Source organism: Nasonia vitripennis, chromosome 1 (assembly GCF_009193385.2).
Source record: "Nasonia vitripennis strain AsymCx chromosome 1, Nvit_psr_1.1, whole genome shotgun sequence".
Classification (NCBI taxonomy): Eukaryota; Metazoa; Arthropoda; class Insecta; order Hymenoptera; family Pteromalidae; genus Nasonia; species Nasonia vitripennis.
Window position 1 is genome coordinate 11,695,843 of NC_045757.1, and position 22,728 is coordinate 11,718,570.

Sequence of the window (22,728 nt, forward strand, 5' to 3'; positions counted from 1 at the left end):
GCCACACAATGCGAGAGACCACCCAACTTTAAAAATTCCCTCCCACGCACTCATCCGGCGCACACAACTCCAGAGTCCAACAGCAGCAGCACATATCTAGTGGGCGCGCGTCTGAGCCCAGAGGCCATTCGCCCGCGCGCACACACACACACTTTTCCCCTATACACGTTACCGTCGAGAGCAGCAGCTGACGCAGCCTCTCGTCTCGTCTTGATTAGCTACTCCCGTGCGTTCGATTCATCCTTCCCTCCCGTGCGTCTTTTTTTCCTTTTATTATTCACAAAATTCAGCCGTAAACATACTCGGGTATTTAATCGCTCATGTATATACGACGTCGATGCGCCGCAATCTGTTATGGAGTTGAAGTGCGCGCGAAAAAGAAGGCCTGGAGGCGATGGCGAGTTATTAGAGAATAGATCGCGTGCGTTGTATGAAAAAAACGCGGGAAGAGCTGCCTCGAGTGCATGTGTATACATGCACTGCACCGGCGAGCGATGAGCTATACACTCTAAATACGCAGCGCGAGTATTATAAATCACTTGACGACCCGACGCGCGTGTGCCCGTGATTTATGGATGCTTTTTTTCGAAGGGGCGGCCGAGAACGAATTAGTATGGATTTTCGACAAGCCGAGTCTTTTGTTTTCGATATAACGAGAGAAGATATCTTGAATCACTCTCGTGAAGTTTTCGACTTTCTACGTATCTAATTGTTACTATCACTTTGTTCGTAATCCATCACTCGGAAAACAAAATTCCAAAGGGCTTGAATTTAGCCTCCTCTTGAATCTCTTCCACTATATAGCGACTCAAAGCGGCGCATCGAATGCCGCGTATAAAATTAACGATTTCATCCCTCCGCGCACTTATAACGACACACAGACTACTCTCTGCATCATCGCCCCCCTCTGCATCTCTCCACACCCTCTTCGCAGAGCATTAATTCGCGCCAGCGACTCAATTTATGCACTTCGCGCAGACATGCGCGACGAAAAAGAGATAACAGTGGTAAAAAAGCAGCGCGAGAGACACTGCCGCCGCTGCTGCTACTATGCTGCTGCTATTATACCTCTACTGTATTCACAGCTATACACACTCAGCCCCCCGCGTGTGTGTCGCGCGCGTATCGAGAGAGGCTTATTACGAAAGCGCTACGTGGAAAATTGCCCTCGTAAAAATTGCCTCGTAAACTCTGCGTACCGAATCCCCTTTTAAAAATCGTTCTTGATATGCCTGCGCAGTACACATGGGTATGCATTATACGAACGCATACAAAAAAGTAAACGCGTCACTGGCGCTTTATCGCGCGCGCGCGCGGAGAGCAAAATAAAGCCACACCGCGTACGGTTCGCATGATTCGCGTTCATGACCGAATTATCGGGTCGTACTTTCCGATATGCTATGTGCGCGGGTATTCGTTATACGCGCGTTGAAATTTCGCGAAAAAATTATTAACGCTCGGATCGTGGATCGCTATTAGGCTTTCCGATCGGTATAATGAAATTTCGCGCGCGATGGGTACTTATATTTCATGACGACGACGACGACGGCGAAGGCGATGAGAGAAAGAGACTGCCTAGGCGCTATATGCAATAAAGCCGGAATGGGAAAAAAAAGAAAACAGCGGAGTAAGCTCCGGCAATTCGAATCTTCGACTCTCTTCCGATCGATCGATTCCGGTATTATCGCGTTATTAGTTCAGGGGGAGCTATATACGCCGTTTTACGAGGAATCCTTTAATGAAAAAACGACAAGTTTCGCGCGGAAGATAGACGGATGCTGCTGCTGGTGCTCCTTATTCTTCCTCTTCTCTGCGCGTCTTTGTGGAGGAGAGAAATTTCAAATTAATCCACTAGAAAATCACTCTTGACGAACGAGCGCTTCATCAACATCTGCTACCGGGTAAACGCGCTCTCGATATATTGATATCTTTTTTCGGACAGAGTAAGGTCATCGCTCTTGGAGGTACAATTTCACGGAAAAAACACTGCGCTATAACTTTTTTCTTCCAAATATTCATAACGTTTTTCAAAATTTTTTCATCAGAAGTTCTGCAACGCTGAGCGAGAGACATTTCATTATAAGTACAATCAGCGTATGAAAAAAAAACTGTGCACCAGACAGAAAAGAGCCTCTGGAAAAGCTCGCAAGCGCACAATACGCCGCTTAATTATGCTGCGCGATCGAAATCAAAATAATATGTCGTAATCGTTGAGCGGCCAAAAACCGTCAATCGGCAATCAACAGCCGGTTGAATTTTCTCGATAACTGTCACACGCATGCGGGAGAGTTATTGAATATTCAGAGCCGGGCGCGTTTTTTCGCTGCCGCCGCAATGCGTTCTGACGCACCGAGCGCCAGCTTTTTCCACACTATAACGATTCGCGCGCGGCCTGCGCCGCCGCCCGACGACCAATGTTTTCGGTTGACTGTGTGAAACGCATTTTGGTGAACGCCGGGCGTCGGGCTCGTTTTAGTATTTTTCTCCAGCGCTCTGCGTATAGTTTGATTTAGCATTTTTTTACGCCGCGATAAAGAGAGCAAAGCGAAGACTGTGAAAACCTTACGAGCCTCCGTGTTTATGAGCTTTTAAAGCGCCGAACGAGCTTTTAAACATTGTGAATGAAAAATGATCTCTTTACGCGAGCACATGCAAACGAACGCAGAAGCCATTCGCTCTCAATGCGCGCGTACACTAGAGCTCCCTCTCCTTCCTTCCCTTTAAAATTTTAACCGACGTGCCGTATGCCGATATATTTTTTTCGTGCTACTGTTGCACGACGAAACACATGACAGCGGAAAATAAAAGCTGTGACAGTCGATTTTCGTGCGTCGACGTGTTTACGTACGCACGAACGCAGAGCGAATGATCGCAAAATGCGTAAAAAAAGTTATTCGCACTCTTTAAAGAGGAACGAAAAACTCACCGCAGTCTAGAGGGCGCGTAAATTCAAACATTCTTCTTCGCGCGCTGTAAAGACTTTTTCCGATGGGAAGATACGGACGCTTTTTTGTTCACTGAGACTCCATGGTTGGTGGGAAAGCAAAGCTGCTATACTTTCGGGGTTTACGAACCCACGGTTATTTAAATAAGCACCGCCGTTAATAAATACGTATATACATAATGAACGTGCACCATTATATAGCAGCGCAGCTTCTGAAAATTGAGAGGACAACGAATTGGCCTTTTGCGATCGTGTATTCCGTTGAACGTATGTTCATTAAACAATTTTGTTCGTCTTTGACATAAGCGAAATAAAATTTTATCAAAAAGAATTCCGGGAGGTTACATACAACGTGCGTTGTTGTAATTAACGAATTTTGCATGTATAAGTAGATCAGCGCATGTATCGACAGATGAAATTTGCAGGCAATACTTTTTTCGATTGTTTGTACTGCAACATATCTCTTTTTCCAGCTGTGCGTTTATTAGTTTAGAGAAACAAGCTTGTTCTTTTGGTGGCTGAGCCTGTGTGGGAGAGTATTTTTTGCGCCGTGGGAAAAACACAGCCGACGGGATTAGCATTTTAATGAAAACCAGCTATGCGCTAATTAAATACTTCTAATTTAATTAAAGTCGAATGGATTTTTCTATTATAATGGGGTGTTGGCTGTATACAGGAGTTGCGCGATGTAAAATTGCGAAAAAGTTATTTTCTCGAAAAAATAACTTTAGACGACGTATTACATACTGTTTTGCCGGGCATAAAAACAGGCTCGCTACAGCTTTTAGTTTTCTGCTTAATTAACTTGATTAAATTGCGCTGCTCATATTATCCGCGCGAAAAGTTAAATCCTGAATTCATGCTACTTCATAAAATATTATGACGTTATAATGCGAGCATATCAAAGCAAGTCAGAGCAACGAGATTATAGTAGAAGCCCAACACGATTCGGCATTTCTGTACGAAAACTATCACGATTACTCCCCGCTACGCCCGACATAATCCTTCCCAAAAAAAGGTTAGTTTTAGAAGGGTGAGAACTGACAAATGAGTGGCAAAAAATAATTTATACTGCTGTTAAAAATTTGGCATCGTTCAACAATGATCAGGTGATAAATAATACAAAATTTGCAATCAAGAAACAAAATGTAATTTTACAGAATTTGAACGTTAAAAATCGGCCAATATCCAGCTTACCACTCTCCGCAAGTAAAAGCTTTATATTCCTTGGTACCGAAATAAAATCCGCGTTCAATTGTTCAATATTGACCGATTTTCAAAATTCAAATTCGATTATTAATCTTTTTTTCTTAATTGAAAATGTTATGTTAACTATTTCTCAATCATTGCTGTTTTCAAATTTTAAACAGCAATATTATTTATTTATTACCTCTTGGGTACTTGTCTGAAACGCCCTCAGGTCAGGCCTGGGCCTTTTTTTAAGGGATTATCTTGCCTTCGGCCGAATCTTCGGCTTCGCGCGGCTGTAAAAGATCCTTTTTTTTGTCGTGGGTCGACGAGTCGTGCTACTTTTCGTGGATGGTTCTGTTCAATGCTTTCCTTCGTGGTAAGCGTCGAAACGATATAGTTTTCGTAGAGGTTTGAACAGTGCTACTCTTCGCAGGGGCCGTCGATACGTTCTCACCGCCAACAATATACCGAGAATCAAAAGTATATTTGTATCATCAGCTGGAAACAAGTAAAGTGATAATGCTGCGATTCTCGTCTGCACAAAGTGTCGGCTGAGACCATAGCCGCCTACATGTAAAACCGAAAAACACTCGAGCGCCAATATAAAAGCTATACGCAGCAAAATCAGCCGTACAGAGCTTGCACCGGGTTCAAGAAGTAAAGGCAAATGGTGCGCGCGACACAGTAGGCATAACGAGGTCTCAAACGTGCAAATACGCTTCATTATTCATCAAAGGATTTGGTCCTTGTTAAATGCATACGTATATAGTCGGCGCAACAGTAACGGAGCACGGCAGCGTCAAGCAAAGCTCGCCGGCGAGCTTGTGGGTGCGACGGAGTGAGAAAGACGACGACTAGGAAGAGAAGTGTAGCTGCAGCTCTCTGCGCTCCTGTGTGTCGTGGGAACGAGAGGAAGAGAGAGAGAGAGGGGGAGAGAGAGAGAGAGAGAGAGAGAGAGAGAGAGACGACGTATAGCGTAATGTAGTCGAACAAAGCCGCAGACCTCGGAGCTCCGGCAACCGCGAAACTCAACACCACCTAGAATCCAGACTTCTGCCTGCCTTCCTTCCACGTTGGCTCGGCGCAGCACCGCAGCCACGGGAGTCAAGACGCGCGCGCGCAAAAACGAGACGAGGCTTCTGGTGTCGCCGTCGTCGTCGTCTTCGTCGTTTGTGCTGCACCGGCGGACGGCCGGCATTTTTCGACGATGCAACTCGATAAATCACGGCCGAGGAGCTATATTGTTCGCCGAGAGCTTGTTTGATTTCGACAACACGTGTATAGAGTGTTCGAAAGAGTTGAGACGGAGAGAGAGAGAGAGAGGATGTTCTTCTTCAGAGGATATAGGGTGACACGCCGTGGCTGGCTGAGCGGAGATATTGATGGGAAAGAAAATTGATTTATGCTCGCACAAACACGATGCGCTACTCGGCGAGGATAGCTACACGCTAAGAGCCGAGGATCTTTTCAACCTCGAGCAATATAACAACGGGCAAAATTAATTTCAGCTAGAATAATAGCTCCGAGCACGCGCGTGAAAAATTAACGAAATTTTCTCACCGGGGCGCGAAGAAAAAAATCGTCCGCGAGAATAAAATTAACAACCCCCCGCAAGAGCGGCGGCAGAGTAGAATACAACGCCATCGCTCACAAAAGCGACGTCGGCTTCCTCCCAATTATTTTTCCGAAATTCAGCGCCAGACAATATAAGACAGTCAAGAGAGAGAGAGAGAGAGAGAGAGAGAGAGAGAGAGAGAGAGAGAGAGAGAGAGAGAGAGAGAAAATAGGCTCCACCACATCCCGCTCGCGTGTGTACAATATCAGCAGCGCAGCGTAAGACCTCCACTTAACACGGCCGAACAAACTCTCGACTGCCGCTGCCGCTGCTGCTAGCCGCGCGCACACATACGTATATACTACATCCACCATAAAGAAGTGATGTATATACGAGGCTGGGCAGAAGCCGGTGCGCCAAGGGTGCGGTCAAATAATAATGATTTATGCTAACGGTCTTACTGCTTCTCGTTCGCGCGCATGCAATGCGCGAATGCTGCACACGCATCTAATGCCCCCGCCGATTCTCTTGTGCAGTATAGTGGAGCAGCCTATATCATACCTACATACGTTGTCGTCGCAGCATGGTTTCGATTCTACTTACTCCAATTTGCGGGGGATAACTTTGCCAACGGTCTCGCGCCCTTATTCCAATTATTAATCCTAGTTGCCCTTTTCGGATAACGAATTATCGCAATTAACTCGGTTATATTCTCCTCGCTCTATCGTGAAACTCGTTCATTCAATAATACATATAATGTAAATAGGGAGTGATAGATAACCGGACCATTAATTGCTTCGTTAATTATTAAATCCTCGATGGGAACTACGAATCGGTCCATAAGCTTATTTCGATGTCCATTAAATGAATAACGTAATATTTCATGCGCGGATATAGTAATAATATCATCAGTGTACGCTGCGCACGGTTTTAAAATACGCCGCGCACGGCCCTTAGTCGAAACAAGGCTTTCACGATTCAGCACTCGGATATCTTATACTTTCTCATCTCTCAAGCGCCTTCCAGAAAACCGTAATGGCTCTCGCGAAACGTCCCGGTCTCTCTCGGAAATACAAATAAAGTCGCAATAATGGCCCGGCGCTAACTTTTAACGCATCAGCAGAGAGAAACAGAGTGAGAGAAGGAGATAGAGAGAAGGAATATTCTCCCGCCGGAGAATAACATTATTTTTAGCGAGTTTCGCTCGAGCGCGAGATATATATATTCGAATAAACACTCGGAAAGTACGGCGTGCTCTTTCACACCCCCCCCCCCTTCCCCACAACCTTCTTTTCTCTCTCTTCCTCGCTCGATGTTTTTCCCGGGCTCAGCCTTTATCAGCCCCCTCCCTGCCCCTCTTCCACATCCCGACGGTATGGCGCGATGATTCGGGAAATGGATTTCTCTCTAGTCCTCGCGAACTGCTGCTGGATGGAAATTTCTTCGCCCGATGGCCTCGCACCTCGATATCGGCGGGATTAGGCGCGATACGCGCAGGCATCGCGTGCATGATTCGATCGGCGCAAAAATGACGAGAGCAAGAAGACTCGTGTGCAGGGGGGGGGGCGGGATGGCTATGTAATCTATATATAGGGTCAGGGCTCGCGCGAGCGCGATGAAATTAATGACCAAAGTTTCAAAATGTAAACCCTCGCGATGAAGTCCTCGGATAACGGCTCGCGCGCGGTGAGTAACGAGCCTCGAGAGTTCGTCGATCCTCTGCATGCGCGCACCGGCTGCGTATGTGTGTTTGTGTATTAAATACATCGCCCTCTCTTTCTCTCAAAGTAGTTGCACGTCCGTTTTTCGGCGCAATTTGTCGTCGCAGCCCTTTTTCGATGACGACGACGACGACGACGAGGTGGAACCATTAATAATCCCCGCCGCGCGGCACACGAAACTGCTGCTACAGCGCTCGTTCATTATAAATTGATAGACGAAGATTTCGCGCGCAGTGGTTCCCCAGCACTCGCTCTCTCGCGACGAGCTAATCTTCGGACGACGGAGTATGACGGAGCAGAAGTTCGCATCATCGATTTTCGATTTCGATGACGAGCAGACGGCCCTCATGCTCTACTCCCCAGTCCTCATTCATTCGAGCAGACAGAGAGGCCAGATTTATGGTATGTTCGGATCGGCTTTTGTCTCTCTCCTCTGTTCGCTCGATGTCTTGTCCCCCCCTCCCCCTTCTTCCCTATATTTAGGAAATCCTATACAGTTGTGTTCCCCAGCTCGTCAAAGCGTGCCCTGCTGCTTCATTACGAGCCATTATTATTTTCGTTAGATCAGGGGGGAATATAGCTCGTAGGCGTCGGTGGTGTCCGATTGAATGGAAAAAAAGTGGAGCGCACGCTGGAATCAGGCGTGCGGGAATTTCGGGGTAAATGGGCTATATCAGGGGCATTTGGGTAAGCGGCGCGTTGATTAGCTCCGGATTGCCGGATAATAAAAGTGCGAAGAACGTTGCTCCGGCAATCTATTATCGAATTTTCCCCGCTCGTACGATTTCGATGTATCTATATACATAAAGCGGCCTGCATATCCTTGTAATTTCGGCGACCAGCGGCGGCAAAAATTCAATTTGCCCAACGCCACCATGCGCGGCCAGCTAAAAAGCTCAATCGGCCCGTAAATTAAAATGCATAATTCATTTACGCGCACGTAACTGAAAATTCATGAAAACGCGCAGCCTCCTCCCCGAATCATTAATCAGCCACCTCCCGCCGACGGATGAATATTCAGCCGTTACACGGCGTTATTTACTTCCTTGCACAGAGAGGACACTCCCTTACCTGTATACACGGCGACGCTATATATCCACTGGCGAATTTCCACAACAGTAGTGTACCTAATCGCAGCCTCGTAAAAAGCAAAGCCGGTCCCTATATCTATTCGATTGAACGGGAAAGTGAAAATAAGAAGTATCCTGGAAATCTTTTATCGCTCTCACCCTGCAAGAAAGCCGAGCGTTCGCGCGTCATTTTTCGCCAGAGGATCCGTTGCCGCTGCTGCTACTGCGAGATGCCGAGAAGATTGTCGTACGAAGGATACAAATGCTTCGGGACGCAAAGCGCTTTGCGATTTTCTTTCGCATTGCGCGCGCTACTGTGTGCTCTTCTGTCAGAATATTGCCGTACGCCTCGGGACGGGATGGAGGAACGTTCGACATTGCTTTTGACGAATTGTTTCGCAGACGTGCTCGAATTCGAGCCGACGGATTTCGTGCTCAGCTACTGTGTGTTGCGATGCATCCGAGCTCATGTGGGTACATAAACTATGCAGGAGAGCAGCTAACGAGATCGAGTACTTTCGTGGTTTGCGTTACCCGAGCGCGCCTCTTTTTTTCTATACGTCACGGTATCGAGAGGAATCCCGATTCTGTGTTACCGAAAGCAGAAATCTCAAATAATTAGGTACTTATACCGCAGGCATAACGGTGCAACGGTCTCCGAAAACTAAAGAACGCGCAGCTCTGAAACTGCAGCGCAACACTATATAACGGTCCAAGTCTCGCGACGCGAAATTGCAGTTCCCGCAAGAGCTGTGGCGAACGAGCAACTCTTGCGCGCGATAAGAAACCCTAAAATTCGCAGGTGTATATTTTTAGAAAATCCAAAGCGCCTCGCTAACGAATAGCCGACGAGCTCCTTCATATATACTGGCCGAAAAATAACTTTCGCAACCCGCGCCCCGTTGCCTGAGTGGCCCTGATCTAACGGGTATAGCGTGCGCGCAGAGATTGTTGATTCCGGGTGGGCCGGCAGCGCCATTTATTCGAGCGCACGCCAACGGCAGCAGCAGCAGCAGCGGCGGCGGCGGCGGCGGCGGTAACTTCCCCTTTGCCGAGAGTAGTTCGGGGGCCTATTACCTGCACGTAGGTACCATCGATCGAGTACTCTACACACAAGGAATCCCTGCGCGCGAGCTGCACACACCTCTTTTTGCCGCCACTGCTGCAGTGCGCGGTCTCTCTTTACACCGCGAGTGCGTGTCTCTTTGATCTCTGTGCGAGGAGGAGTAGGCGTGACCGAGAAAAGGAGAGACGAGAAGAGCATCAACGAGGCGAGTCGACTTCATCTCGCTTCGGCCTTTGTGCTATTGACACGTGCGTAGTATAGTTTAAGAATCCAATGAAAGCTATAGGTCGTAAAGTTTGATGACCGTATCCGGGCCAGAGAGGATAAAGCGTTGATTCGATTTCACAACAAACAGAGAGAAAGAAGGGGGTGGCGAGACGAGACAGATCGACAGTCGCGCCGTATATCAAAATCTAAATCCAGCTGATTGAAGGAAGGCCTGATCGCCGTTTTATCGAACTACGACTCCATGTGTGTAGACGCGCATTTTACAGCGTTTCATTTCGCCGCGCGCTGCAGCAGATTTATTCTTTCTCCGCGGGGGGGGGGGGGGGGGGGGTCGCTTTCGGGGAAACGACAGGCATACGGCTCACAAGAGCGAATAAATTCGCCTACTATATGGAAGTCGTCGTCGAGTCGTGTATATATAAGTGCGCGCGCCTACCTCTTTTCGAGAGGTGAAGAGCCTCGAGCTCTCTGCGCGGCCAACTGAACAAAGCTTCTAATCGAATCGAATTCACCCTCTTTAATCAGGTTTCAATGGAATCCAATCGACCGACGTCAATGCCCCGGTAGTTGCGCGCTTCGCTAGGCGCTTTTTCTTCACCTGCATTATTAATCGACTACTACTACTGGCCTTTTTTCTCTCTCCTTCTCTCTCTCTCTCTCTCTCTCTCTTTTCCAGTTGATAGCTCCGAGTATACTTCTCCGAACAAGGGAGAGACTGACTCTTCGCAATGGTAGGTTCGACATAATCGCTCTCTAGTTCGAGCAGAGCAGTGTACTGCGCGAGAGCGCTGTATTTCTTTAGGAAGTATAGTTGGAAATAATCAAAGAGTCCTTTGGCGCGTTGATCGTGTTTTTACAGAAAAATTATCATGGCAGGTAGTTAACGCGCGTCGTCGTCGCGCTGAGAGCTATTACATAATTAGTATATACATAAGATCAATTTAATTATCTCGCCCGCACTGACCTGCGGTATAAAATATAGCTGATGAGGTTCAAAGTTATCATTTCAACGTATGCATATTGTTTGATTTCCGAGATAATTTTAAATGCACGATGTAATCTGCGCGTGTGGGATAATAATAACTGCTTAATCGAATCAAAAACGGAGCCCCCAAAAAGCTTTTAGCCGCGGGGGGTCGTTCCTTAATAAGCTTCTGCTCGCACCATATCCGCCCGTAGGCTCCGAACTACAAAGTCCTTTTCAGCTAGCGTAGCCTCAACAGCAGTAGAGTTAACTTCGATTACCACGAACTTACGACGCCAAAGCCTAGTCATCATCCATAACACCACCGTGCGGCTTATTGAAAAACGTGCGCGCGCCGCCGGCCGCGAGGAAGCCGCAACGAAGAGAGAAAAAGCCGGCCAAACCCCCTGACGGCGCAACGCTCAGCAGCTCCCAGCCATAGCCGCAGCTCTCGTCCCTCTTTCTCCTCTCTGCGACGACCTCAAAGTATAAAACTCGCCGCGATGAAATTAGGAGACCTCAGGGCGCCAGAAGAAAATATCGGCTTTGACCGAGCCGTGTATATATAGCGAGAGCGCAACCCTCGATCGAGCTGCGCGTCTTATATACGCCTGACCGCCGTAATTTCATTGTCTCCCGCTCAGCTCCTCCTCGCGCGCTGCTATACTGCTGCTGCAGCGGCACCTTCGTTCTCTATTCATTAGCCTGTCGCTCCTGCCTACTGTTATACGTGTCGACGTGCGGCCCGACGTTATTTCTCGGTAAAGCCGAGCTTTGACTTTTAATTCCCTCCATCGTCGTATTATAAGCTCTTTCGCCCGCGGTGAATTGAAAAGGACCATGCGCTCGTTTAACGTATAATATTATAAAAAATAAATTATACTGGTCGCACGCGCTCTATTCCTGAGCAATCTCTGCTCCTAGAGGTGTCCCTTTTCTCTACCCGCTAATTGAGGTGTCTCGCTTGCGCACTTTTGAGACTCCCTTGAATAGAAGAGTCGGTCTCATATTATATATACAACAGCCATACGCAGACGCCGGCTGTCATGGTATACATACAGGCGAAGGTATGCGGAGCCTGCCACCTGTTTCGGTCGGCAAAATTCCGGGGATAATTCGCATGGCTTCTCGCGTACGCATAGCTATATATAGGGAGGAGAGGGACGAGAGACGAAGGATGAGAGATATCTATGGAGCGGGGCGAGTCAGCGTCACTAACGCGCTCTTGAATGCCGGAGCAGGGAGAGACAAGCACGTCGATCGCCCTCTTGGCACTCCTCGTCATTACGTCGCGCGTATAAATACACTACTGCTATCCTCCTCCTCGTCGTCGTCCCATCTTTCAATACACAAGCACAAATGTGTATCTCTATAGCTATACAGACTTTTCCTCGCGCCCCGAGTTTTTCGATGAAAGGAAGCTCTCCGGATTATTTTTTGCCTCTCTATAGACTGGAAAACCTCTTGGGAGCCACTGAAAAGTCGCGCGGAGAGAGATATACGAGAGATGTTATATATATTAATCAAAGTAACGCAAGCGCGTCGATGGCGCTGATTCTCGAAACGAGGTCACGCGTGGGTCTCAGAAATTTTTTTTTTTAATTGACTTCGCAACGACACTTCAACGAGCGAAGGCTTATAGATCCTGAAAAATTATTCGCGCATATAGCAAACGAACTCACGCAGGAACGCGCCAGAATCGAGCGCGAGAGAAATCTCTCTTTTATTCAAAATTTCAGAACATCTGCGGGTCGTGAAAATATCGACCGGTCGCGCCGCACCGGATAGAAAATGCAGCGGGCGTAAAATCCTTTTCGGATTTCCCGAAACAGGCGCGCGCGCAAGCTTTATTGCGTTTTTTCCCAACCGCATGCTCTCCTAGCTCTCTTGCCCCCGAATAAGTGTGCGTTCGAGTTGGGAACGATGCCCGCGTGTATATTTTTGTCCGCCCCCGGCCGTATAACATGTGTAGATTAATAATATATTATAGCGCGATTTTCGTTTCGCTATAGAGTATGTCCCGCGTCGACGTAAAATGCACGTATTAACGCGAGCGATGATATACGTTATCCGTACGGATTATCGCGAACTAGCTGAAATACGAAATCGAGACACGTTGAATTCGAGCTAAATCGACTCGCGTTTTAATATGCGCGCAATATCAAACGTAAGCATTAGCAGCTACAGCCATATATCTCTAAATCCCGGCGATATTATTTCATGATTAACGCGGCGTGTGCGACGTGGTTTGGTTATTCACAAAGTCGTCGTTGAATAATGCGGGACAGTCGCGGCGGGGGGTGTACACTTTGCGCTGACGATGCGATGAAATTTTAACGCACAATTAGCCGCCCGCGCAATTAATTCATGTCTATTATATACATTTCGGGTAGGCGAGTTAACGAGCAAAAAATAATTTTTTTTACCGTTACACATCTCTCGTAAAAGCCAGTTAATCCACCGAATCCTCCAAACCTCGGGCTACTTCGTTCAGATTCCACTCTGAACTCACCCTCTGAGCCATTCGAATACGAATAATCCGGCGCTTCATCCTCCCGCAGCCATTAAAACGCGCAGAAACAATAATATTACAACTGGCTACTCGCGCAGACGATCTGTACTATGTCTCACAAAGAGCCTGCAGCCGCATCACTACAGCGGCGAATCGAAATTCGAGGTAGAGCTTATTGTCCATCCGCATATAAATAATGGACAATCCTCGCGAGCCCTGTTCGCCCAACGCGCGCGCACTACTCCCAAGAGTCTCGGCACACTAACTGTCCGATTGATCGTCGCACGTTCGGCCTTTTCGGCGCGCGAGTGCGCTAATTTTCAAATCTCCGCGCGCTCTCCGCTGCCCCTCACCCCCTGCCTCTCTCAATAAATGATGCCGTTTGTGTGGACGACGTGGCGGTGTGCTGGGCTATTACGCCGGCAATTAATAATTCCCCGTACAAATTTCCCCGCATCGATAAATAATTGGAAGCAGCAGCCGCCACCGGCGGCCGCGTGTGCGCGCGCCTGCGATAAATAATTCTCTCTTGTGCCTCTCTCTCCCTCTCTCTCTCTCTCTCTCTCTCTCTCTCTCTCGCTTGCGAGCGCGATAAATACAAGCGACTGGCTTTGTTTAGTTATCTCTCTCTCTCTCTCTCTCTCTCCCTCATTGCATGCGAGCGACGAATTTTACAACGAATTGCCTAGAAATCCGATTGATAGCGATAGAGCTGCTGCTGCCGTTGCAGTTCATAGTATAGCGATAATTATGCGGGAGTGTGTGTGCCGTGTATGCAGAGGGAGAGAGAGCCATAAACTAAACTTCGCCACGACCACTCGTTCGTCAATCCCTGCAGCTGCGGTGGACTGAATTTTCGGTTTCATTAGCGCGCGCGAGTATTAATCGCGTAGCAGCTGATGATCAGTCCTTATTTTCTAATCGAGAGATAGCACGCGCGACCCGCGTACGTTCCAACTGTGATAATCCCACTTGTGTATGGTATACGATCGAGCGACTCCGAAGCGCAGCGCGCATAATGTTTAATGTACGGAAGGCTTATAGAGGCCGTGTATTATTTATATACAATGCACGACTCATTAGCGCCTCGTAACTCCAGAATTACACACAACTTTATTTACCGGGCCGTAGAACGGAGTTGTAGATCGTCGTCAAATGCACGTTCGCTGCAGTTCTCTCTCTCTCTCTCTCTCTCTCTCTCTCTCTCGCTCTCTCTCTCTCCGGCGCGTACATAGCTCTCGCGTTTTCAGCGCGTATATATTATAATAAAGCCCGATCGAATCTCGCTCTAGATATATTTACGTGCACGTAGGTATATAGACGGAGAGAGAGAGACTCTCGGGTTGCACTTTAATTATTCGCTGAAGCGCGAGGCTTTCGGGAGCAATTTGACATAGTAAAGTGGCTCGAGTGCGCGCAGGAGCCGCACGTCGACAGTAAGACTCTTAGCGGATCCGCCTTGGTCGTGTTACCCCTCTGATGCTGCTGCCGCTGCTGCTCTTCCTTTTATTCACGCTCCACAGCTCTCCTGCAATCTTATCGGACTGTGTCTGCGTCTGGCCGACATGCCGCTGGAATCGAACCAGCGCGCACAGCCGCCAAGAAAAGTGTTTATGGAGGCAGGGGGACCTTATAGATGGAGAACGAACGGTCAGGAGAAACGCCAAACGAGGCTTTTTCGGCGCATTGTCCTGGGATCAAGGGACTTTTCGCTACGATCGCGAAAGCAACACTTTTTTTCCGGCGAATCGCAGCGCTGACGACGATTAATGAGGCGCATTGTTCGAGGCTGTGTACACAATGCGCTCGGAATTTACTGCTATAATTAACATTGAAAACACGATTGCGCGTGAGCGTTGAGTATAAGCGTTGATTTTGCGCGAAATCGGAGCGGATATTTCGCGTACGTGCGTGTAGCTCATTTTCTATAAACAAATTCTCCCTCAAATTAGATTAATGCATTAATCCATGGACAAGATAATTACGCTCGCGTTCGGGGACGGATATTCGAATTCGTAGAATATGCTACACGCCGTGTGTTTCACTTGCGATGCGTCGGATTATAAATATAAACACGAGCTCGCGCGGCGGGCGCGAAGCCCGATGGTCAGCCGCATCAGGATCATCAAACGCGGATCAATTCGCACTATATTATTCTAATGACAGAGACGCGGCAGAACGACGATGATCTTTCGCGCCGCGAATCTAAATTGCTGATTTCCCGGCTCAGCTCTCTCTCTCTCTCTCTCTCTCTCTCTCTCTCTCTCTCTCTCTCTCTCTCTCTCATTATGCATACCAACCAGGCACTATATATACGGATCAACGCGAGCCGAAGCTCATAGAGATGTTAATGTCGTTATAATCCACGACTCCAAAACACCTCATAACCATATATGCACACGCGCATTGATCATAAATCCGGACCGGAGCTGTCACGCGCCGATAATAGAAAATTCAAGTCGTGCGCCGGCCTCCCCGACATTCTATTCCCGCGAAGCCACGCTGTAATTCACAAAGCATACCTTTTTCGTATCCGAAAATTAAATTTTTTTCATGTGTGATGACGAGAAAGAGAGGTGGAATCCCCCCTCTACTCGCGCAGCCCTTTGCGCGAAAGAAATTACGACGATTCTCTTTGAGCGAAATTAGCGCGAGGAATAAAGCAGCGGGCTACTTCACTCGAGAGAAACTTTTCCACAACAACGCGCAGCTCGTTCATTGTACGTAATATAAAATCATACAGCGCGTATATTTCAAACAATCTTTTTTCATTTTCGAACTCGACTGCGCGTAACCGCCCACCACATTGTGCGATATGCGCGCGTAAACTATAACGTCAACCGTACATAATTACCCGCCCGAAAGCTGAATGCTGCTTTATTTATTTATACCTATATCGCCGGCCCCTCCCCCCCTTTTTTTAATTCAGTCTTTCGCACACACACGATATTGTTTCCCGCGAATAATCGTTTTCCCTCCCTCTCGCGCTCGGCGATAAACAAAATTTTCCCCCGTCTGGCCCGCCAGCGTGCGCGCGCGTGCGTGCGTGTAATCGTAAGAATAATGATAATGGCATAATGGATATCGCGCACTTTATGGCGAATACACACACAAACACATGTATGTATGTATATACTTGGTAATAACGTCGGATGCGCTTTGATTGATTGCAGGAAACATAAGGACAAAGGCTGTGCTGGATGTCGAGGCGAAAGCCGGCTATTGGCTGACGGTCTACGCGCAGGACCACGGCGTTGTTCCTCTCAGCTCGAAATTACAGGTATGTGCGCGTAATTATATTTTTTTAATTTACACAGACGTTAGTGTCGCGAGCAAAAATTGTTGGTATGGCTATGCACGCGTCTGTCTGTGACAAGTACCGTGCGCGCGGCCGGACCAGTGCCGGTATTTATCTACTTACACGTTTCCTTTCTCTATCCTCGTCGATGGAAATCGTTGCCGTGTTATTTACGGCTGCTAGCTTTTGTGGAAGTAATCGATGTTTGATTCGTATCATTAGGCAAATGATGGATAATACTGTTTGCTGAAATAATTGTCGGATAATAATAATAATTTTGTTTTCCACGAAAGCGAACTTGACATTCCGAAAGCTTCTTAGAAGTAATTTCGTTATAAAGAGCTTTTTCCAATTTCCCGTAACGCGAATTTGCGTCTCCCAATAAAGAATGAGTCTCCCACTAGAACGAGTTGATTTGTCAAAGCGCTTGAGCTTTAACTTCGCGAGTGTACACGCGCGCTCGGCGCAAAACAAAAAATAAATAACAAGAATAAAAAAAAGTTCTTCGTCGGTTCGCACAGGTGTACGTGGAGGTGCTGGACGAGAACGACAACACTCCGCTGACCGAGCAGCCGGTCTACTACCCCTCGGTATTGGAAAACTCGCCCGCCGGCGTAAGCGTCCTCCAGATACGAGCTTTCGACCGCGACGTCTCGCCCCAGCAGTTCAGCTTTGCGATCACCAGCGGCAACGCCGAGGGTTACTTCCTCATCAACTCGACCAGCGGTGAGTACACAACGCCACTTACTTACTCTTCTCTCTTCTCTCTCTTTCTCTCTTTCTCTCTCTTTCTCTCTCTCTCTCTCTCTCTCTCTCTCTCTCTCCCTCTCTCTCCAGATCAAGAGAGACGCGAGCGTATTGTGTCTTTTCGAAGAGATAGATGTATGGATATATATATATATATATATATATATATATATATAGAGAGAGAGAGAGAGAGAGAGAGCTCGAAGCTCCGGGCAAAATCCGACTGGTACATATTTACCGGAGGCTATTACTCTTCGCAGAGTAGAGAAGAAGGAGAAGAAAAAGAAGACCGGGCTCCTCAAAAGCTTATCATATTTCCTAATGTAACGAGATTTTGGCGTCTTTGCAAGCCCTTTCCGGAGTAAACGTCGCTTTTAATTTTCCAGCTGCTCCATAGAGCTGAGCCCAATTCGAAGAGAGCAAACGTGAATCACCCCGGCATCTTTTGGACGCAAATATAAAAAAGAAAGTTTCACATAGCAATATGCGCGTTCTAATCTCGGAAATAAGGGCGCTTTCGTACTTCGTTAAAGTGAAATTTGTTCGGATAAATTTAAAAGATGTAGGCGCTCGCGCACACGCACATAGTAAATCTGAAGGTATTTCGAAAGTGCATTTTTGCAGAGCAATCTTATAGTACACATTGCGGTGAAGTAACTTTGAATCATCTGAGAGAAGTTCAGCACATATACGTGCGCGTTTGAGAGATAAGTGATTTCCATTCATGTACACATCGGACGAGTCTGTTCTCAATTAAGCGCAAGCGAATGCAATATTTTGCCCTACGCACACACACACACACACACACTTGAGAGCCGCAAGCATCTGCAAGATAAACTCGAAGTCCGCCAATAATAATTAACGATAATAAGACCGAGATAGAGAGCGAGAGAGCAAGCGCTGGAGTGGCTCTGATTAAAGCTCCGAAGCGTCGAGCGGTTATTTCAGCTTCGATTATGCATTAGCTTATTAGAAGAGAGTACATGTGTGCTTCGAGAAGCTCGAAACTCTAACTACTCCACTGATTTACGATGCTGCACAGCAGCAGCAAAGCTTTGCCCGAGCAATGCGCCCGATGTAACGGAAAATCCGCTCAAAGGCACGACACAAGCTGCGCAGCTTCCTGTACCTCTGCGCGGCTCTATATAGCTATACGCCTTTGCCGAATTTCGGACAAACACGCGAAAATGAAGCGCCGCAAGCTTTCTCTCTGTTGCGGTGGCTTTTTGCGCGTGTAAACTCATAAAAGGAGCATCGCGTCCACGGGCTTCGTTTTTGACTAACCGGATTAGCCGTTGTCGTTTGACCGTCTCGAAGCCTCGCAAAATTGACGTGTGCAAGTTGTACACTCTATATGTAGAATCTCAAAACCGTCGAACTTTGCTATGTGTATCTATAACATGTATGTACGCGTCGGTGCGTATTGTGTATCGGATATTCATATAAACTATATACGCGCTAGCAAGTTTTTGAACTAAGCACATTCCACTTGAGACTTCGGCCCGATGCCCGTACGCGCGGTATGTATATAGGCTTGCGTACGCGCGAGAATACGCTAATCAGATTATCAGATTTCTGTTTAAAATTGTTTACTCCTACCGAATTTCCGGAAGTTAGCGCCCTCGCTCTATATGCGCTCGCATAGTTATACAACCGCCTGCGTAAACTGAGCAAACTCGCGCGGATGCATAGGTTTCGCAGAAGAAATATGTATACGTACTATAGTAATCCTTGCGTGGATTTTCCAAATACTTGCAGCGAGCTATACCATATTCCGCGTCTCAAGTATTCGATCTTCCCTATAAATTTTGCTCGACACAACGCGTTCCTCTTATCATTGCGAAAGTGTATGGAACTTATTTACAAAGAGTACATGCGTGCACGTTAAAATGTAACATTTCAATAATAATTTTTAAAAACCAGTGGTTCTAATGCACATAAAATTTTCTCTTCCCCACAGGTCTGATTACGACAAGCGGCCGCAAGCTGGACCGTGAAAACCAGGCCGAGCACATACTTGAGGTGAGTTGTTTGAGCTGGAAATTTCCTTACAGGCAGCACACGATTCGCTTCTCTGCATCGTCAGGGCGTATCTCTCCCAATCCGCAAACAGTTTTACGAAATCCCAGCGACTCCCCGAGCCGGAGCTTAGACGCGCCCCGGGTAATTGCATGGACAAAACCCTGCCGCTGCTGCTGTTGCTGCTGCTACGGAGAAGCTCCTCCAAGCCATTTCCCGCGCCCCGCTCCGCTTTATTAATTTCCTAACCTTATTTTCCGCACTCGCTGCCCCGCTGCGCCGCCGAAAACATCCGTCTTTCCGCCTTCTCCTCCTCCTCCTCGTTTTCTCGCTCAGCCTAAAAGCCATTTTCAGGCCACGGGGCGAAAAATAGATACCGGCTCGCTTTCCGGAAACACGAAGCTTTTGCTCCGCTTTCAGCCCGGCGAAATTGCTCTTGTTCAATTATGACGGATAATTGGGCGAGCTGTCGGTTTTTTCTTTTGAGCTGTTGACTCGTCGACGGAACATTGAGATGAGCAAGCCTTCTATATCGTCGCACGGATGACGGAGCGCAGTAGCTGTCTCGTTAACTGAATGATGGACGTGCGAGATTTGTTTGCTGAACAAATCCGCACTCGCTGCGCGCTACTTTTGTAAAGGATGAATCTGAATGCGCTGTCGGAAAAAAAATTCAATCTGCATCGATATCCCGGAACGTAAAGGGAGACAAAGGTGTATAGAGAGAAAAATCCTCCATTGCCTCTCTCTCTCTCTCTCTCTCTCTCTCTCTATCTCTCTCTATCTCTCTCTCTCTCTTTCTCAACGCGTCGCGAGAAAGAAAGACGCTGCCGCAAAAACTACGAATCATGCAAATGTTCCGTCTCAAAAGAGCCTTTCAGTCTCTCCCCTTCGCTTTCCGAGCGAAAAAAATCACGCGCAAACTCTCCGACACCCCGAACATCCCAGTCGACTCTCACTCTACCTCGTAGTCAAACTTTAAAGCCACAGCGCCGCGTTGTAATGGAGTTGGCCCTCGGCTGGCCCGAAAATAGTGTCGAACTTGCTCTCGGGGACGAGGAGCTGGTGCTAACAGGTGTGCTCTCTCCGATCTCCTCTCACTCATTCTCTGAATATTCCGATTTCTCTGATGCCAGAACCATCACTCGCTCTGCACTCAATATTGTCGGACTGGAAATGAGGAAGAAAATCGGGCGCGCACATATAGGCCGGCTCGCGAGAATTGAAAAGTAAAATGAGCTGAGCTGAGCTCGGTGCGACTAGAGATGGGAAAAGTGCTAGGGGAGAGGGAATAGTAGCTATGTATGCAAAGGCGAAGGCATCTCTCGCGTCGTCCTCGTAGTCCCGCGGGACAAACTCGCGCAGGAGTCGTTTATTTAACGGGAAAGAATCGGCGAAATCTGGGCAAATGGTATGGGAAGTATCTATATAGGCTCGTGCAGCGGGTGTAGCTGAATTTCTAATAGCTCGAATTCGCGCGCAAATCATGTCTATATAGCTATAAGTACCAATGAATAAAAAACAGATACAAGGCTGTATAACCGCACAAGGTTATTTACGAAATCAATAGGCGCGGATACATTCCGAATTCACGCATACGAGCTCTCAAGTTTGCGCGATAAATTATCCTCCTCTGCAGCCCGCGCGAGAACTTCTAAACCCGAAAATCCGGGGTGGTCGGACTTCTTGTTATCGAGAAACGATTTATCCTCCTGATACGTAGACGAATTTTAAAATTGATTCGAAAATACATCCGACAACACTTGGCCCCAACTTTCTCCCACCCTCTCCTAAGCGTACTTATGAGACAAAACTCCCGAACCTTCTCGAAAGTAAGAAAAATACGAGCTGCCGCTATCTCTCTCCCTGCCCGCCAGCAGATAACGTTGCTCTCTCTCTCTCTCTCTCTCTCTCTCTCTCTCTCTCTCTCTCTCTCTCTCTCTCTCTCTCCCTCTTTCTCTCTCTCTCTCTCACACACACACACGTTATATTGTATACGCCTCTCTGCCCACGCCGTATAATCCAACGAAACAGATAATATCGGCCCAGCGAACGTGTAGTAATGATGATATCGATTCCAAGCCGAATTGCAACAACTATCGACGACGGGGGAGGGGAATAGAGAGAGAGAGAGAGAGAGAGAGAGAGAGAGAGAGCCAGGTTGAAAGGGAATAGGCTGCTTTTATAAGGCTGATATATATGCATAGGCTTTTGGCCCCTTTGCCAGGGAGCAGCAGCAGCAGACTACGAAACGGGCTGCGAAGCTCGAAAGAGCGCTTATCCGCGATCGCTCTTGACTTTCATCTTGGTTTCAAAGTAAAGCCGGCACGGGCGTGGGTACACCTACACGACGAGGGAGCTCTGTGCCACCTACTCGCGCCGAAGGGCTGCGCGAGTAAGAGGATTCCACCTCTCTTTCTCGTCATCACACATAAAGAAAAAATTTAATTTTCGGATACGAAAAAGGTATACTTTGTGAATTAGCGTATTTCGCGAGATAAATAACCAGGGAGGCCGGCGCACGGCGCAGATTTTCTATTATCGGCGCGTGACAGCTCGGTCCGGATTTATGATCAATGCGCGTATTGCATATATATGGTTATGAGGTGTTTTAGGTCGTGGATTATAACGACATTAACATCTCTGAGCTCGGCTCGCGTTGATCCGTATATATAGTGCCTGGTGGTATGCATAATAGAGAGAGAGACGTTACCGACGATGTATCACTTGCGCGTAAGTGGTATACGATCGCCTATTCTATTGTCATACTCTCTCGTTTCAGAGTTGCGACATTTGTAACTGCTATGAAGATTTGCCTTCAGCGACTTGATTCAACCGACCAAGTGTACGGAATGTAGCTCGCCGTGTCTCCTTACATTAAATAAAATTCTCCAGTCGTAGAGTTTAGATTAATTTTCAGAAATGCGTTTACTTCAGGAAAGCTGTCCTTCGGTGTGAAAGCATGAAAGAAACTCTTGGAATAACTTTATTCAACTAAAATTGCTAGAACTCAACTTCCTCCCTAGGTGGAAGCAAACGATTTGTTTTTGTTTTTTTTTTAATCCTATCATCGTTCTGTTTTACTTTGTCGGGGAAATTTAGTTGAACGCCTTGGAAAGGGAAATCAGCGCCGATTCTATTAGTGAAATAAAGTCAAATTCCCGCATAAAACAGTATAAGTACCTTTCCTCCAACTTCGCATCTCATTCCGAGCATAAAGTCCAGGTGAAAATTCCAAGCCAAAGCAACGAACCTCGATCTAATTCCGCAGAAAACCTGTCCTAGTCGCTCGCAGCAGCAGCAGCTCAGAAACGCTAAATCCGTTAATCATCCAAACGTATCCAACTCCCTCCGTTCGTCCGTCCGTTCGTCTGCCACAATAGCTCGCTTCCAAGGACTAGCGAGTACGTCGC

At 47.4% G+C, this 22,728-nt stretch overlaps 1 protein-coding gene across 8 annotated transcripts in view; it reads left to right on the top strand.

Moving 5' to 3' along the window:
- The window catches only part of LOC100115854 (fat-like cadherin-related tumor suppressor homolog), a 278,987-nt gene that overhangs the window by 231,808 nt on the left and 24,451 nt on the right, over positions 1 to 22,728 (top strand). For all 8 annotated transcript variants that reach the window (XM_032601346.1, XM_031924920.2, XM_032601343.1 and 5 more), the window contains 3 exons: positions 16,425 to 16,531; positions 17,071 to 17,275; positions 19,257 to 19,318. In XM_032601346.1, the coding sequence (XP_032457237.1) occupies positions 16,425 to 16,531; positions 17,071 to 17,275; positions 19,257 to 19,318 (374 nt within the window). The remainder of the gene's footprint in view (positions 1 to 16,424; positions 16,532 to 17,070; positions 17,276 to 19,256; positions 19,319 to 22,728) is intronic.